Source organism: Eurosta solidaginis, chromosome 1 (assembly GCF_040869045.1).
Source record: "Eurosta solidaginis isolate ZX-2024a chromosome 1, ASM4086904v1, whole genome shotgun sequence".
NCBI classification, from domain to species: Eukaryota; Metazoa; Arthropoda; class Insecta; order Diptera; family Tephritidae; genus Eurosta; species Eurosta solidaginis.
In genome coordinates, this window is record NC_090319.1 from 173052609 (window position 1) to 173072052 (window position 19444).

Sequence of the window (19444 nt, forward strand, 5' to 3'; positions counted from 1 at the left end):
GGGGTGCGAGTTCGACTCCCACTCCCGGGAGAAAAGGCTTTGAAGAGATTTATAAGGTATAATCGAAACAGCTGTCGCCTTGTCCGTCCTGATGTCACGTTGTTTAAATTTTTCCCAAATTATTAAATAAAAAAAAAAAAATTAAAAAATTGCTTCAAATAAATGTTTTCATACATTTAAAAAAAAGCAATATGGGCAATTCCCGATTATTAAAAATCATACAAACAGACAAAATTGGTTAATTCGTTGTAGTTCTATAAATAGAACGAAAACAGCAACAAAACCAAAGTTTCTTTGAAAACCGCCGTACCAAGCATAGCTTTAACACATAATTGCATACGAAGTATGCAATGTGTAAAAGATTAAAATATGCAAAAAGAAGGCAATTGGGAAAGACTTCACAACAGGCATGACGTAGCTGAATGCGTTTACAACCATTTCAACTATCGTAGGGGTGCGAGTTCGACTCCCACTCCCGGGAGAAAAGGCTTTGAAGAGATTTATAAGGTATAATCGAAACAGCTGTCGCCTTGTCCGTCCTGATGTCACGTTGTTTAAATTTTTCCCAAATTATTAAATAAAAAAAAAAAAAAATTAAAAAATTGCTTCAAATAAATGTTTTCATACATTTAAAAAAAAGCAATATGGGCAATTCCCGATTATTAAAAATCATTAAATTTTTTGTTAAAATTTGACTTAAAAAAAAATTGTTTTTAAAGTGGGCGTGTTCGTCATCCGATTTCGCTAATTTTTATTTAGCGCATATACAGTAATAAGGGTAACGTGCCTACCAAATTTCATCATGATATCTTCAACGACTGCCAAATTACAGCCTGCAAAACTTTTAAATTACCTTCTTTTAAAAGTGGGCGGTGCCACGCCCATTGTACACAATTTTTCTAATTTTCTATTTTGCGTCATAAGGTTAACGCACCTACCAAGTTTCATCGCTTTATCCGTCTTTGGTAATGAATTATCGCACTTTGCGGTTTTTCGAAATTTTCGATATCGAAAAAGTGGGCGTGGTTGTAGTCCGATTTCGTTCATTTTAAATAGCGATCTGAGATGAGCGCCCAGGAACCTACATACCAAATTTCATCAAGATACCTCAAAATTTACTTAAGTTATCGTGTTTACAGACGGCCGGGCAGACGGACGGACGAACAGACATGGCTAAATGAATTTCTTTTTTCACCCAGATCATTTTGATATATAGAAGTCTATATCTACCTCGATTAGTTTATGCCGTTACGGATTACCGTTATGCGAACAAAGTTAATATACTCTGTGAACTCTGCTCAGCTGAGTATAAAAACCCTTTTTGAATTTACTGTGCAAAAAATTATGAGATACCGGGACACCTATTTATCGGGTACAATTTTGCAACTTCCCGTCCAAGCGAAATGCAAAATTGCGCCCTCTTGTTGCAAAAGGTTTGCTTGAACGAACAGGATTTTTCCAAAGTTAGTAACATTTTGTTCAAGTTTTTATGAATTTTCACTCACGCGAACGATTATAATCTTAATATATAAAAAACATGTGTCACAACATTTTCGGGCGCAATGGACTCCAAAACTACTGAACCGATTTTGAATTTGTTTTGCACCCCGTGTTTAGTTTGATCTAACTTGAGAGATAGGATAGGTTATATCTCACTTTATAGTCGCAATATTATTTTATTGCAAATTTTTTTATTTGTATATACGTAATAATAAAATGTTACGTATACGCAGTGGCACTCATATTTTCAGGTGGTGCGGATATACTTCCGTGTAATTGCTTGGTGTTTAATTAAACAACCTGCTTATCAATAAAAAATATTATAGCGAATGATATCAAGTATAGCACATCACTAGGCCCGCCGAGAGGGTGGAGCGGTTTCTGAGGGGGCCCGCGATTTAGAGGTACTATGACATTTTTTTAGAGGGTAATTTTCATACCCCTGGGCGACTAGGGTCTCGAGATATAGGCCAAAACGTGGGCCAGTGAATGCCTAGACAGTGTTTATACAATATGGGTATCAAATGAAAGCTGTTGATGAGTGCTTTAGTACAGAGTAATATATTATCCAGAGACGGACTGGGACTGGGGTTAGGACTAGGACTGGGACTGAGACTCGGAGTGGGACTGGGACTGGGACTGGAATAAAATACATATCACCCTCTGGGACAGGCAATAAGGGATGCAAATAATGAGAAGAAATTGAGAGAAGAGAAAAGAGAGAAGGAGATTGAGAAAGAGATAGAATGAGTCGAAGATGGAGATAGATGAACCCAAAAAGACGGAGGGAGGAGTGAATAAAAGGATTAGGAAAAAGTGAAGAGGGGTAGAAGGCAGATTCAGACGGAAAAAGCTTTTTAAAATGTATGCAGATAGGCCAAATTTAGGGCATGACAACGTCTGCCGGGTCCTATAGTAAGATAATAAAAAAACATCCTTTTTTAATGTTGATGTTTCCGACAAAATAAAAGTTTGAGTTGTTTTGGAATCGTTTCAACTTAAAGTGAAAATTAAACTTGCCGAATCACATGTAGAGTTACTCCAGTGGTGAATTACCTTCCTGCGATTTGAGTCTTTACTTTTCTATAACTTACAAGTTCTCTATTTAAAATGTTATGACAAACATTTATACTGCAAGTTTTGTTCGAAACAATCAAGTGTGGCAACTACATGCGAGAGAAGAAATTGAGAAGGAGCTGAGCTGCAACTCAAAGAATTGAGAATCAGTTTTGTGACTACTATTTTCATTTCTATATTCATATGTGTGTATATGTTGCAAGCATGCATATTTTTGTATTCAAATATTTACGTATTTATATGGCGGCCGCCGTAGTGTGATGGTAGCGTGCTCCGCCTACCACACCGAAGACCCTGGGTTCACACCCCGGGAAAAGCAACATAAAAATTTTATAAACAAGCTTTTTCAATTAGAAGAAAATTTTTGTAAGCGGAGTCGCCCTTCGGCCATGTCCGGCAAGCACTCCGAGTGTATTTCTGCCATGAAATGCTCTCAGTGAAAACTCAGATGCCTTGCAGATGCCGTTCGGAGTCGGCATAAACCAAATAGGCCGCGTCCCGCCAATTTGTAAGAAAAATTAAAAAGGAGCATGACGCAAATGAACAAAAAAAGAAGTTCGGCCTAAAATCACTTCGGAGGTTATCGCCCCTTACATTTATTTATTTATATGGCAACATAGGTACTGTCATACAAAGCTGTCGCAACAATTTTTTTGTTCATTTGACTACTAAACCGGTCAATTACGAATCAAATATTTGTGCGCAGTTGATTCAACATGTTGTTGCGACGGATAAAAATTTGACAGAAATTTCGGTTGAATTGACCCGTATTTCGGTTGATTTTACCAGTTCTTTAAGTTTATTTCGAGTTATTTGCGGTTTGTAGACATTTATGTAAATTTCTTTCTTAAGGATAACACTATTACTTTTTTTAAATATAATTGCTTTTACGAAAACAGCTGGGACTTACTAACTTTTTTGTGTTAACATATCACCAAATGAGCTGAGGTATTTTCATTATTGACCACGAGAACTAAAAATGTGCTTTGCGTAGCTGTAGTGACAGTAGATATACTGTAAATCGCAAACAATTTTCGTTGGCTTTTTGTTTACCGTAAGTGTATTTACCTAAAGCAAAGAGTTTTTATAAGAACCGTCACTCGATACTTTGGCAACAACAAAGTAACCAATTCATGCCGAATGTTTTCTCAAGGAAGTTTTGGTTAGTTTTCTTTAACTGCATCCTATATATTTATGCGGTGTAGTGATTTTGCGTAATTATAATTTTTATAAAGAGAACTTCTAATTAATTTAAGGCAAGCATTAAAGTAAACATAAATACGCCACGAAAATGTATAGAAGGTTTTTTTATAAACATATCTGACAAAAAAACCAGCGACTATCTTGAGAAAACATTTAGTATTTTGCCAAAGTATTGAGTAACGGCTCATAAAAAATAAAAATTCTTTGCCTAAGGTGTTTCGTCACTAACTTTTTGTTTGAGTTTTAATTCAATGTCTAAAAATATGTATGATATTATTCTTAATTTAAATAGTTAACTTCCAAGACGTGTACAGTGCACGTACGTGTTTTGCCGAAATAGTTTCAGTTTAGTATTTGAAGCACTTAACATTACCTAATTTATATCAATTTTAAATGGCTTGTTTGAAAAATTATGACTCATTTGTAACATTTAGGTGTTAATTGAATTCTATTTTTTTATTTTAAGATAATACAACTGATAACCCGAATGACCATTTATCGGTGCACTTACAACAGTTAGGAGAAAAATTATTTCCAAAGGTATGTAAATCTTATATATTTGTTTCTATTATCATCGATGTAAAGTTCTGAACACATGGGCTGTGGAAATGTTTAGCAAAGTTCTTTAAAATCTTTTAAATTTAAAAACTAAGGAATGCTAAGCACCTGTTACACCTTGTACATATGTATTTAATTGGGGGCGAGCACTTCAGCTCTGAGGGAAAAGCTTCCTCATTTCGCTGGGAAAAACCTCCCCTGTTGCACCTTGTATGTATTTATTTGGGGAGAGCACCTCGGCTCTAAGGTATTGTTTGTGGTTTGAGCCACCTCATTTTGCTATGAAAACCCCTCATATGTATTTATTGGGAATGAGAACTTGGGCTCTGAGGTATTCGCTGCGGTTTGAGCCACCTCATTTTGTAATGAAAAACCCCTATATGTATTTAATGGGGGCGAGCACTTGGGCCCTGAGGCATTGACTGCGTGTTGAGCTATCTTATTTTGCTGTGAAAAACCCCCGATTCGGGATAAAAATTTTAAACTACGTCTTTAGAATATTTCACTAACTAGCTGAGAATTAGAAGCGCACTAAGTGGTTAACGAAACAAACGAAAGGATGTCTGAATGCGAGAGACTTTAATGTGTAGTTACACATTTTCTTTCTATCATATTAAGGTTTGTCGAATGTGACGGTCAGCTTAAATTTATATGATGATTAATCAGAACAAGTCCTTTGCTAGTTTTTCTCGTTGTCTCATTAGTTCGTTATCCTGCTAAGACATTCATAGAAATGTAATGGGAAACTGTAAATATCATAACGTGGTTTTTCTTAAAATACTTGTAGAGCATTCCTCATAACTACGATACAAATTACGTAGTTTGTGCGAGTCATAGCAAATCGTCATGAAAAGAGTTCCCTGTTAAATGATCTTCGCTTTGATTTTGTCTCACCAAATATTTACTATTCACTTGACTACTGTTCTATTAGTTAGATCCTTTTATTCACAAATACTGTGTTCCCATATTCCGTTTTGGAATAGGAGTTTGAGTGATATCCAAGCATGATAAGGGAATAGAACCTCGTCAAAACGGTCTACATAATACACTATAGAAATTTTTGGCGCGCATAGTAGTTTTGCACGGTGGTCCTAAACAGATTTCAGACAGGAATCCAGCCAATGCGAACAACTTGGGAGACCAGAAAATGACCCCTCTCAGCGATCTCAGGGAAACCCTACCAAAACAAGTGAATTGGGAGTCCAGGCATTTCTAAGAAGCTAGCAAAAACAATGGATAGTCGAACATAGATTGAGCTAAAATTAATTATATTTAACCCATTTCTATAAACGCTTTCTTAAAAGCGCAACGAATAGAGTCACAGGATAGGACTTGCACCTGGATCAATTTTATAATAATAAACCCAACGGTTACCCACCAAAGCCCGCCCAACCGACACGAGGGGTGCATTCGCTTGACACACATTTTTATTTGGTTTTTTAGTTTGGCAGAGTCGTTGATAGTCGGGCGTTTGTTAAGCGTCGAGATCTAAAACTGCTCAGCTACAGAATAAAAATCATCACCTGCACATTTAACATATATAGTTACAAATTATGCATATACTATATTGTTAAATAAGTGATCATTTGTGTTACATAAATTATTATAATTTTTTTCTTCTTTTTTCATATTTTGTTACAAGATGGGAGAAAACAGTTTTCTTTGCAGTAAAAAGTGAATCCGGTACATCGAATGATTAGAAGGAGTGTTAAAATCATGAAACAATTACCGAAAAGTTCGCAATTCGAAATTATGTAGTTCTACCGTGCCTCAAAAGAAGAGGGTTGTAACGTCGTAAAGGGACGCTGAAGTTTACTCCGTGCAGAACGAAGGACTTGTTATCCAACCATTTATAAGTCTTGCCATAAATATTACCCCAAGCATTTCCTGGCGACTTGCAAGTGTTGGAAGATTGACTACATAGTATAAGGGGATAGTTGTGCAAAGAGTCCCCCTGAAAATTCCTCAATGCGAAAAGTAAAATTGCCGTTGTATAGATTCTAGCCTGTTTCGATAAACTTGGTATTGCGGATTCCAAACTATGGAGTCATATTCTGATATCGGTGTCACTAAAGTAGTAAAATGGGCTTTTGTTACATAAGGTCGCTTTATTCTCTAGACCAACGTCTAGCGAATGCTAAAAAATTTCTAGCCTTATAAATCGTGGCGTTAACATGAAGATTAAAACCAAGTTAGGAGTCCATTGTGGCGACAAAATGGCTTACACGTGTAAAGCGGCAATTACCCACCGATGTGTGCCGTACGTACGGACGTTTGTCATACGAAACACGTTTGACCGAACTCTCAAGCCCGTAGGAATCAATGTGTGCGTCTGTGTACATGTACATAACATATTTGTGTGGGTATTGTTTACAGATAAGCACTGTTGCCATTGACCAGTTTGCATGCATGCTTATGGAAACATCAACTTTTTCCAATTTAATTTTTGATGTTGTAAAAGGCTGGAATTAATATTAAATAAATATAAATAGATTACATATTTATAATCTGCACTTTTACATAATTATTTCGAATTATTTTCACAATTTTTCAAGCTTTAATTAGGTGTTTTTGCATAAAACTGCAAACGGTCAAAAATTAGCGCACAAAAGTTTACTAGGCAACTCTGTCTAGTGAGAGAGCGATCAGCTGACACGTTCTTACGGAAAAAAATCAAAATTGTTTTGATTTCTACGTTCCGGGCTACGTACGTACGGGCGTTGCACGTCGGTGAGTTTTCGTTTACATTGCACACTCATAAGATAGGCCGTGTCAGCTGACACGTTTTTGCTATGTACGTTCGTGAGTAACTGCCGCATATGACGGTAATTGAAATAGTGCCGTACTTTGCCATAATCAACCTTAACAACCCTCAAAAGTATGGTCGACAACACGAATCAGTTACCGAATAACATCAGCCTGTTGAACATCGTGGCGTGCGTGAAATTAAATCTTATTAAAATGTCATACTTATTATTAACTTTGTAGCTCAGTACTATTTTCTATTTTATTAATTAAACCATTAAGAAGGTTGAGCTCAGCGAGATTACATAGTCCATAGCAATCAACGCAAGTGTTCCAAAACTTAAACATGTTTATGATATTTATTTGCTGACCGCTTTATGGATTCTTTATGTTAGTTATTTAATAGGATGATACGGTCTAATGTGCGCTAGTGCAAGAAAAATAGATCAACTTTTTCTCCACTTAACTCTCTACGTTTCGCCAATCTCCTTGGCATCCTCAGGCGCAGGATCTTTATTTTATAAAAAACAAACAAACATAATACATAATAAGACAATATCATCGAAAACATGTATGTGTATCACTTACAGTGAAAAAGTTGAAAAAAATAAAAACATTGAACAATAACAAAAGATGTAAATTTGAGTCACTTATAATATTATTTATCTGTACCATTAATGTCAGGTACATTTTGTTATCTGTGTCTAAAATTTTCGCGTTTTGCATATAAGCTGTATGCGCCTGTGCCAGTATATGTTGCGCAAGAGCTGTACTGCTTTTGTTTCTTCTTATGTCCGATTCGTTTTCTTGTGTGCGACATACCTAGTGGTCTTCTTGTCACTCCAATGCATCCATCGGTGTTTCATACAAAGATGGCTTGATACGAAACATTTGTTTACACTCTCCTTTTTTCCGCTCTCACGAGGGATTTATCTGAAATTTGTGTTGGCAACAATCACAAATAAATCCCTCGCGCCAGCTGAAGCAGGTGCCTGAACAAAAATGTGCCAGGTAAAACGAAAAACGGGCCAAAAATTTCGGTAAAATTTAGTCTACTCTAAAACTGCAGAGATGCGTTCAAAAATTATGGGAGAAAAGATAAAAATTCTTGCTTCAGTGTAAATATATTTAGTTCGAAGACGTTCAATAGTTATCACTAAAAACAGGTTTTGTAAATATGAAGTCCCGATGCAAGCAGTTGATTTTGATCACAAAACCTGGAACGTCAGACATGTAAGATAAGCCCGATCCACTAAATGATGTTAACTATTATATCCTTGGTCCAATTTACTCAAATTTCAAAAGAAGATTTGGGTTTCACTGTGGGTTAAATGCGTTACAATATTTGACTAATTAATTTAATTAAAATGTAAATTTTACTTAGATTTGTTTATATTTAACTCTAACTAGCCGTATTACTGTAAAATATGATCATATGTATTTAATTAGCGAGCTTTGCTCATATTGGTTTATACAATGGTTTTTGTAATTGATATTAGAGAAAAATTGTAAGTTTACAAACGGCGATGGTTACTAGGACATGTTTCTGAATTTCACTTCTTTTTGATTTCAGTGAAAACAGGTGGGTTTCATACATATGTATGTAGGTACATATTATTTCAAACTAATTATTGCTTGAAAAATCGTATGTGATAAAGAGAGACAGTGCTAATCGAACTACTAGTGCAAGTACACAGGCGAAAGGAACGTTGTCGTTTGTTCGAAAGAAAGTTGCCATAGCGTCAAAATACATTACTTAAATTAGAATATTAGCTGTAGGCAAAATTGTACCAAAAATGGCAGCGTAGTACTTCAGTACTTTCTTGAGTCAAATTGTATCAAAAAAATACAATTGTATCGAAAAACCCAACCCTGGTTTTCATAGATCAATTGATCAGGTTACGGTCTTCACACAGACAGGTTGCGCTCCTTGCTTATCAAATTTAGTCGTCGCTGAACAAGTGGCGTGGCAACATCGTGTGTGGCTATCGCATGTTTGCGCAGCGAATGTTAAACATATGCATGAATATACGTATAACTTTTTTGATTAGCATAAAAAATTGTTCGCTTTGAATATTGCGTATCAAAAAAATAGAAGTGTTTGTTAGTTGCTGTCTAACAAGTGAATGACACGAAAACCAATTGGTTCGCGCGATCAATGCGCTCTCACTTACCTATACACTTTCATTTACAAATCTGCCTACGCCTGTTCCAATGTATATTTTGTTGCAGTCGTTGTTCTCTCCTCCGTTGCATTTAGTTTCGTATATGACGTTGTTTATATGTTGTGATTCTATTGGGCTTTTAGTTTTGGAGTATACAGTTGAGAGTGTGCACACTGAAAGAAATGGTGCTACTAAAATCAAAAAATCGGTTCTGTTGTACTTGCCTTAACGGAGATTCGGTGAAATTGATCGAATTATAGTTAATTCGACCGAGTTCTTTGTCAAGCGAACAAATTAGTTTATTCATTTCAACAGAAGAGAAATTGTCGCTTTAAGTAAGTTATTTCAACAGCGATCAACAGTCAATACATGAACAAAATTCAAAGAGAATTTTACGCTCACTGCGCTCTCTACTTTGTACTTATGACGATTGTGCCACTTGTTAAAAAAAAACACCAAAACCAGAAAAACACACAAAATGGGAAAACAATAAAAACTAGTTTTTCAATTATCAATACAAAACGAAAAACCCTTAAAGTGTTACGAAAATTAAACTTATCGAATTACATGTAAAGTTACTCCAGTGGTGAATCACCTTCCTGCGATTTGATTCTTTACTTTTCTATAACTTACAAGTTCTCCTTTTAAAATGTTATGTCAAACATTTATACTACTAGTTTTGTTCGAAACAATCAAGTGTGGCAACTACATGCGAGAGGAGAAATTGAGAATGAGCTGAGCTGCAACTGAAAGAATTGAGAATCAGTTTTGTGACTACTATTTTCATTTCTGTTTGCTAAGCGAAGTTCAAAACTCTAAATTAAATGAATTATATAAAAAAAATGTGCTGAAAGTGCGTTTAATAAAACAAAATAATAAAGTGTATAATGTTTAATGTGTGCCAGCATATTTGATGCACGCCCAATTGAAGTTCGGTTAGTAAGTACGTACATATGTATGTATTTGTAGCAAGCATGCGTTTTTATGTATTCAAATATTTACGTATGCATGTATATAACAAGATAAGTACTTTCGTACAAAGCTGTCGCAACAACTTTTTTTGTTCATTTGACTACTAAAACGGTCAATTAGGAATCAAAGATTTGTGCGCAGTTAATTCAACATCTCGTTGCGATGGATAAAAATTGACAGACATTTCGGTTGAATTGACCCGTATTTCGGTTGATTTTACCAGTCTTTTTTCTTTCAGTGCAATTTGATTTGTGCGCCAGAGATATGTGTTGTTTGTGTTCTTTTAAGTTTTTGTTTAGTTCTTCTGAGAATTCTGGGATGTATGTGAGGCTGTGGTATCGTTTTGTCTCATTTGTTGTTTGTGTAGGGGTTATTTGTTTGGGCTTATTATGAATTTCTCTTGTTCTTTGTTCAATGAGGGTATTTACTAAATGCCGCGGGTAGTTGTTATTTATAAGCACGTTGCAAATTGTTTCCTTGTTCGATTCCGTAAATTGTTCATGGCTAAGGGTTAAAACTTTATTTATCATATTTTTAGCTGTATTAATTTTATATTTTTTCCGCTGGGCTGAGAGAAAATTGACGCTATAGGTTTCGAGTACCAATTGAGACAAATTTTATTGTTGTTTCTATGTACAAGGTCATCCAAAAACGGGATCTTTTGGTTATCTTCTGTTTCCATAGTAAACTGTAATTTGCTATGATACTGGTTGAAAGTGTTCAGAATAATCTCAACGTCGCTTTGTTTTACAATAGCAAAAATGTCGTCTACATATTTTACTTCTTTGTGTCGTCATCTTCATCTTTATATTTATGTTGTGAGGTTTATTTAATTGCAAAGTGGTGGCATCGAGTAAATCGTCCGCTATTGTCATAGATAGGGGGTTGCCCATGGGCATTCCAAAGTTTCATTCCAGAAGTTTAGTATTTCCAGAAACTTATTTCTCGGTATGTTTGTTGGATCTGATGAAATTTACTCATTATGATATGTTAGTGAATAATGACACCACATCGAAAGATACCAATAAGTAGTCTCCGCATATTTGAACCTTCTCCAACCTATCTTTGAGTCTAAAAGAGTTTTTTAAATTGTACTCGTATGATATTAAGTCTCAGCAATTTTCCAACAAATTTAGACAAACCATAGCAGGGAACATCGACCGAGAATGCTATTGGACGTAGAGGTAGATCCTGATTATGAGTTGTCTGTAAGCCGTACAGTCGTAGCGCATTAAGTGCTGTGCACGTTAGTTTGCTTTTGCATAGTTCGTCGACGAGATTGTTGTTCTGTTTCTGTAGCTTGTTAGTTGGGTCATTTCGGGCTACTCTATACGTGCTTTTGTCTCCAAGCAACTTGTTCATTTTCTCCCTGTAATCAGCTTTGTACATGACCACTTTGTTTCCTTTATGGGAATCCGTTATGATAATGTCATTTTTGTATTGTTTTAAAAAGTTTTTTGTTTTATTGAACGTTGCGATTATAAATTTGTCTACTGGGTTGTGCTTTATGTTACGTCTGTATTGATTTATTCTGCTGATTAGGCGACATCTCTCCATTTCTTTCGTTCTCTCATCCTCAAATTGTTGTATGACTTGCTCAATCTCAGCTATGATCTTTAGCGGTTTAAAGGTGGCATTAGTAGTTGGTAGTGTAAATTTCTCACCAGGAGAGATCAACCATTTAACGTCCTCAGGAAATTGAATGTTGGTTTTGTTGATAATTCAATTGTTGTTCATACAAGTTAACACAATACTTTGTGAACTTCTCCTTCTAGTTAAAACAACATTTCATAAATTCCATTCCCACAGAATATTCTGCAAACAAACAAACCGTTCGCATATTTGGGAGTCGTGTTGCAACCAAACGTGCAATTGCGCTGCACGCGCATCCGCTAAATTCTTAGTTTATGAAACTAAACACTTTCAGCGAGCGAAACACGCGCAACCGCTTATTCGCTCACATGACCAAATACTTCAGCTGAGCGCTACACGCGCAAACCCTATTTTGCTGACCAAGCATCTTTGGTCACGTAGGCAGGCTCAGGAAGGGTAGCTTATAACTTTAAGCTTGAATAATAAGTTAGTCTTAATTTTAGCTTTAACGGAAAGGCATATAGTGCCGCATAACCGACGTAGTTTAATATAAACCCAACAGGCACCTAGTGCCGCATAATTAATTAAATTCTTTAAGTTAGATTAATCGAAAAGCACATATGTGCCGTACCAGTAACTAATTTAGTTTAATAAACAACAATTTTAACAGACGAAATAACGTCGTGAGTTTATTAGCGCCCAACGGAAGTGTGGGTTAAAACGCAAAAGTCCCGCGCGAACCATAAAACACTAGTTTTGGCCACTTAGTACCTACTTGGGAAAAAGGACGGGAAGTATTTTCCCTGCCAAACTAGTGAAAGACTATTCAAAAACGCCTGGATTTAATAAAACTGTAAGTAAATGAATACGTCCATAAGTGTTTGAAAGTAAGGAAATCTTTGACTTGAATAAATTCACACAAAAACAAACAAAAACTTTGAATAACCTGACATCAAAATAAGTGTTTAAATTTTGAGAAAATTTAAAAAAAGAAAAAGCAATAACAACACCAACAATAGTAACTGCAAAAATTCAACAAAAAACAACAACTGTAAAAGGAATCGCTGAACGACATCAGTAATAGTGGCAAGAAGTAGAACAAGGCAATAACATCAACAATAGCTGCAAAAAATTAGCAAAACAACAACTCTAAAGGGAATCGCAAACAACACCAACAATATGCAGTTAATGATAGAGTAAGTTATGAATGAATGTAAGTCAGTTATAAGTAAAATAACAACATTTAAAATTTTAAAGAAATTAATCGAAGGCTAAAGTTTTCCAAAACTAAAGAATTTTGTTAAATTTTTCTTGCAAAAACTACAGTTTAAATATCCATAGTTGTTCCGTCTTGTTTGCGAGGATAAATAAATAGAATGAGTCAGGAAGATCAGATAGCTGAGACTCTGGCGAGACTAAATTTACAGCAAAGTACCGCTTTTACCAACAACCAGAAAAGGGAATTTGTTACCTTAATTTCTGAAGCAGTTTCTTCCATCCAGAGGAGGAGGAAAGCAGGGTAGACTTTAGTAGAAGCACTGACTCATCTGACAGGATACCCGATGTGGTGAAATGTTTAAGGGAGTTTTCTGGGAAACCAGGTGAGTTCAGTTCATGGAGGAAATCAGTGGACAGATGCACGGACAGAACAAAGACATTCCTAGGTAGTAAGCGATCCTTCATACCATAAGACACAAGATAGTTTGCGAGGCCGATGCGGCACTCCAATCCTACCGAATTCCTTTAAACTGGAGTAGGATAAAGAAGTGTCTGATGCTGCACTCTTCAGACAAGAGGGACGTCAGTACGTTAGAGTACCAGATGACTTCTCTCGTCCAACGGGGCAGCACCGTTGAAGAGTTTTACCACCGAGTGTACCAATACCTATCCCTTATTTTGGACAAAATTGATTGTCTCGAGTTAGGAGAAGAGGCGATGAATGTCATGACAGCATCCTACAGGCATAAGGTACTCGATACATTTGTGAGGGGATTGGATGGTCCACTACCAAGTCTCCTCAGTGTCAGGGAACCGACGAGCTTACCACAAGCTCTGTATATGTGTCTCAAACTAGACAATATGAACTATAGGACGAGCCATGCAAATAATATCTCGCGTATGACACCCAATGTTAAGCCAACTAACCTCTCACTACCCCGGACTTACACAGGTAAACCAGAACCGCGACCATTTTATCCGGATCTTGCCAATTTCGGGCAAGGACCTTTTCTGAGACCTCCACTATGGTATGGTTCAAACCTTCCCCTACAATATGGACAGAACGGCTTACTACAACCAGTTTCAAATCCAATTCCACAATATCGCCCCTACGGCACACTACAAGCAAACCCCTACGTCACATCGCACAATACGCCTTTCGGCAATTTTCAACAGAGTTACAGACCACATCTCCCACCCAAACCCCCAGTCCCAATGGACGTTGACAAGTCCATACAAACAAAACAGGTTAATTACCAGAACAGGTCCCAACCTCAAGGATTTCATAATCCTGCACAAGGAAATCCAACCAATGGGCAACCTCAACCATTTAATAAACGGCCACCGTCGCAAACCCTACAACATCCTAACAAAAAGCAACGATTCTACAATACAGAAGCTGTGGACCCTACTTCAACAGGACACTCAAACGAGACTTCCGAAAATGTTGAGGGATACTACTACGAAAATCCACAATACCTTGGTTACGAACAAGAAGCAGGACAGTCCGAAAACGGACAAACAGATTATGCAACCGATAATATAAATTTTTTAGATTAAATCCTTCTTCGTTACCATATTTTCCTTACAGGATGAGAAATGGAAACGAATTGAAATTTCTATTAGATACAGGTTCGAACAAAAATTATATTAATCCGACTTACATACGAAACCCTATTCCAAATCGATCTTTTTATGCAAATTCAGTTGGAGGACCCGTCAAAACAAGTCACCATGCAAATGTTGATATCATCGGAAATGAAATAGGGAAAATTAAATTTCATATCCTGCCAAACCTTAAAACTTTCGATGAAATTATAGGCAATGACACATTGAAAAATTTAAATGCAATAATTTTTACAAATGCAAATTGTTTCACTCTACTTAACAAATACAAATATCCCATCCAACAGCTTCCAATAAACTCAATCACACATACCACCCTACGGATTAATCACTTAAATCCTGAGGATAATGAAAAACTAAAACAACTTATAAACTCATGTCCGACCCTATTCTCCGAGCCCGACAAGAAATTGACTTTCGTCACTAATGTCGAAGCAGAAATTAGAACAAGAAATGAAGAAAGGCCCATTTATTCAAAAACGTACCCATATCCCATGCCTCTAAAAAATGAGATTGACCAACAAATTGCCGAATTGTTGAATCATGGCATCATTCGCCCATCGAAATCTTGTATGGATAGTACCAAAGAAACAGGATGCTTCAGGACAGAAAGATCCGATGGTAATCGATTATCGTAAGTTAAATGAAGAGACCATTCCAGATAAATATCCTATTCCGGATATTACTACTATTTTGTCCAACTTAGGGAAAAATAGATTTTTCTCCACTATTGACCTCAAAAGCGGTTTCCACCAGATTTCTCTGAATGAGGCTGACATTGAGAAGACCGCCTTCTGGGTTACAAATGGAAAGTTTGAGTTCACACGACTTCCATTTGGCCCAAGGAACGCACCTGCTATTTTTCAACGCACTTTAGATGACGTCCTTAGAGAACATATTTGCATTCGCTGCTACGTCTACATAGACGACATTATAATTTTTAGTAAAACTAAAGAAGAGCATTTCGATAATCTGAAGATTATTTTCAATACGTTGGAAAAGGCTCGATTAAAGGTCCAATACGGCAAATGCGAATTCATTAAAGAAGAAATAGAGTTTCTAGGTATCATTGTCGATCAAAATGGTATTCGCACCATGCCAAAAAAAGTAGAAGCGATAAAAAATTTCCCGCTTCCGAAGAACGTTCACGATTTACGCTCCTTTTTGGGAATGACTGGACAGTATCGTAGGTTCATAAAAGCCTATGCTCAAATTACTAAACCGCTCACTGAAATACTGAGAGGGGAACTAGGAAGAATCTCCAAAAATCAGTCTAAAAAGACCAAACTGAATCTGACAGCCCAACAGGTGGAAACTGTCAATCAACTAAAAATGTGTCTCACATTTGAGGACGTAATACTCCGTTATTCTGATTTTGAGAAAGCATTCGAGCTCACCACTGACGCCTCCGACTACGCTTTAGGAGCCGTACTCTCCTTCCTTTCGAGAACGCTAAGCAGAGCAGAGGAGAACTTTGCAACGAATGAAAAAGAAATGCCAGCGATAATTTGGGCTTTACAGTCCCTCAGATGCTTCCTTTACGGATCAAAAAAGGTCAAAATATACTCCGATCACCAACCCTTAACTTTCGCTCTCAGCAATAAAAATACAAACACCAAAATGAAGAGATGGAAAGCTCAGCTAGAGGAATACAACCATGAACTAATCTACAAACCCGGCAGTTCAAACGTGGTTGCAGACTTCCTTTCACGACCACCAATTTCAAATATTAATCCTCTTACAGTTAACAGTAGTGATAGCTCACCTGAAAATTTGATATCCTCCGTAGAAATTTGATATCCTCCCAGTTAACTTAAAAACCAACATTTTATCTCAGAAGGTCAAGAATCTTCGTATAAATTTCAAATAATTTTTCCAACGTACCATAGACATCTAATAACAGAAAAAATCCTTTCCGAGGATTCACTAAAGTTACTCTTAAAAAACATCTAAACCCTTCAATAATAAATGGAATTAAAACAACAGAGCCGATCATGCTAAAAATTCAAGTTATTTACCCTCTACTACTGCTAATTACAAAATACGCTTCACACAGTTAGTGGTTGAAGATATTACAAACACAAACGATCAGGACAGAATTATTATAGAAGAACATAACCGTGCCCATAGAAACGAAAGAGAAAATAAGCTACAGATATTAGAAAAATATTATTTCCCATCTATGGCGAAAAAAATAAGGAGAATAATAAAATTATGCAAAATATGCAAAGAAAACAAATATGATCGACATCCAAACAATCCTAAACTCGGCGCTACACCCTTACCCGAATACGCCGGACATACTATTCACATAGACATTTTTTCTACAGACAAGCACAAAGTACTCACTTCTATTGACAAATTCTCATAATTAGCCGTAGTGAAGATGATAGATGGAAAGAGTATAGAAAAATAAAAAACCATTCAGAGACATCATATTTTACTATGGAGTACCCAAATTCATCGTTTTTGATAATGAAAAGACATTTAACTCGCAACCTATTAAATTCATGTTAGAAAACGAACTTAGCTTAAAATTTGTTACCGCACCACCCTACAAGAGTGAATTCAACGGTCAGATAGAAAGATTTCACTCAACCTTATCCGAAATTATGAGATGCCTTAGACAAGAATATCCAGACAAAAACTTTGAGGAACTATTGCAATGGACTGTAAACGAATACAATCATACTATCCACTCTGTTACAGGAAAAAAACCAGTTGGCATATTTTTCGGCAGACCCTGTCCATCCAATTGCGAAAATCGAGAAGAAACCAGGGCAAAAATTTTTGAAAAACTAAAAAAGACACAAGAACAAGACCTACAATACTATAACAAGAATAAAAAGACTACACTCAATCAGATATCGTTGTTATGGAAGACGGAATTGGCAAAGTTCAAACAGGAACTTACCGGATTATCCACATGACAAAAAAAAATAAATAAATGTAAGGCGCGATAACCTCCGAAGAGATCTAAGGCCGAGCTTCTCTTCCAATTTGCGTCGTGCTCCTCTTGATTTGTCCCTACAAATTGGCCGGACGGGACCTACATGTTTTATGCCGACTCCGAACGGCATCTGCAAGGCAGATGAGTTTTCACTGAGAGCTTTTCATGGCAGAAATACAATCGGAGCGCTTGCCAGACACTGCCGAGGGACGACCCCGCTTAGAAAAATTTTCTTCTAATTGAAAAATCTTATTTCTAAAATTTTGATGTTGCTTTGCCCGGGAGTTGAACCCAGGGCATACGGTGTGATAGGCGGAGCACGCTACCATCACACCACGGTGGCCGACAAACATAACAGAATACTCTACAATACTAAAAGAACTAAACAGAAACTTCATTAGAAACATACCAACTAACAACCCCCTTTTCCCATTTATAGCAGACGAGATAAATAACCTCAACGCAACCATTAATAACATCTTACCTACATACAAAAATAAAAGATCCCTAGATTTCATAGGATCAGCCTGGAAATGGATAACTGGCAATACTGACCATGACGACTTGGTAGCCATCAACAGCAAATTTCACGAAATAGTTGAAAATAATAACCAACAAGTAGTAATTAACAAAAATATTATCGAAAGAATTAACAATATCACACAAATATTATCGAAAGAATTAACAATATCACACAAATTAGCAACTCAATAATAAAGTATCTAGGAAACAGTAACGAATTTCAAACCGCCCTAATACTTCAGTATAAATTTAAAATTGACATAATCAAAGAGGAGTTAGAAAATAGTAAAAGAGCAATTCATTTAACAAAAGCGAACATTATTAACTCAGTTATTATTACCAATCAAGAAGCACATAGAATAAATAAAATTTTTATAGAAGAAAATTTACCATTTGGATCGTTGGAAGAATCTTTGAATTTTGCAGACGTTCAAATCGCTGTAAAACACAATTTACTAATTTATATGATAAAAGTACCGAAAACCGGTATTATAATTAAGCCTTTAAGTAAAAACGGAATTATTTTAAAGATAAAATTTGAGAAAATATTGAAATGTAATGAGGAATATTACGGTATAGAAAAAGATAGTAAAATAATAAATGAAATAAAAATTTGCAAACAAACCCAAATTGTTAATTTAGAAAATGAAAATTGTATAAGAAATTTAATAAAGAACTAGAAGACCCGGCAGATGTTGTCCTGTCCTAAATTTGGCCAATCTACATACATTTTAATAAGCTTTTTCCGTCTGACTCTGCCCTTCCCCCTCTTCACTTTTTCCTAATCCTTTTATTCACTCCTCCCTCTGTCTTTTTCGCTTCATCTATCTCCATCTTCGTCTCATTCTATCTCTTTCTCAATCTCCTTCTCCCTTTTCTCTTCTCTCAATTTCTTCTCATTCGTCTGCATCCCTTATTGCCTGTCCCAGAAGGTGGTATGTAGTTTATTCCAGTCCCAGTCCCACTCCGAGTCTCAGGCCCAGTCCTAGTCCTAATCCCAGTCCCAGTCCGTCTCTGGATAATATATTACTCTGTACTAAAGCACTCATCAACAGCTTTCATTTGATATCCATACTGCATAAACATTGTCTAGGCATTCACTGGCCCACGTTTTGGCCTATATCTCGAGACCCTAGTCACCCAGGGGTATGAAAATTACTCTCTGCTAAAGCACTCATCCACAGCTTTCATTTGATATCCATATTCTATAAACACATTCTAGGGGTACCCGGGTCCACGTTTTGACCTATATCTGCAGACCCTAGTCACCCAGGGGTATGAAAATTACCCTCTAATAAAGCACTCATCAACAGCT

At 36.3% G+C, this 19444-nt stretch overlaps 1 protein-coding gene across 4 annotated transcripts in view; it reads left to right on the forward strand.

The window, feature by feature from the left end:
• hyd (E3 ubiquitin-protein ligase hyd) overlaps positions 1 to 19444 on the forward strand; it is a 1108663-nt gene that overhangs the window by 833426 nt on the left and 255793 nt on the right. For all 4 annotated transcript variants that reach the window (XM_067760031.1, XM_067760029.1, XM_067760028.1 and 1 more), the window contains one exon: positions 4247 to 4320. In XM_067760031.1, coding sequence (XP_067616132.1) covers positions 4247 to 4320 — 74 coding nt within the window. The remainder of the gene's footprint in view (positions 1 to 4246; positions 4321 to 19444) is intronic.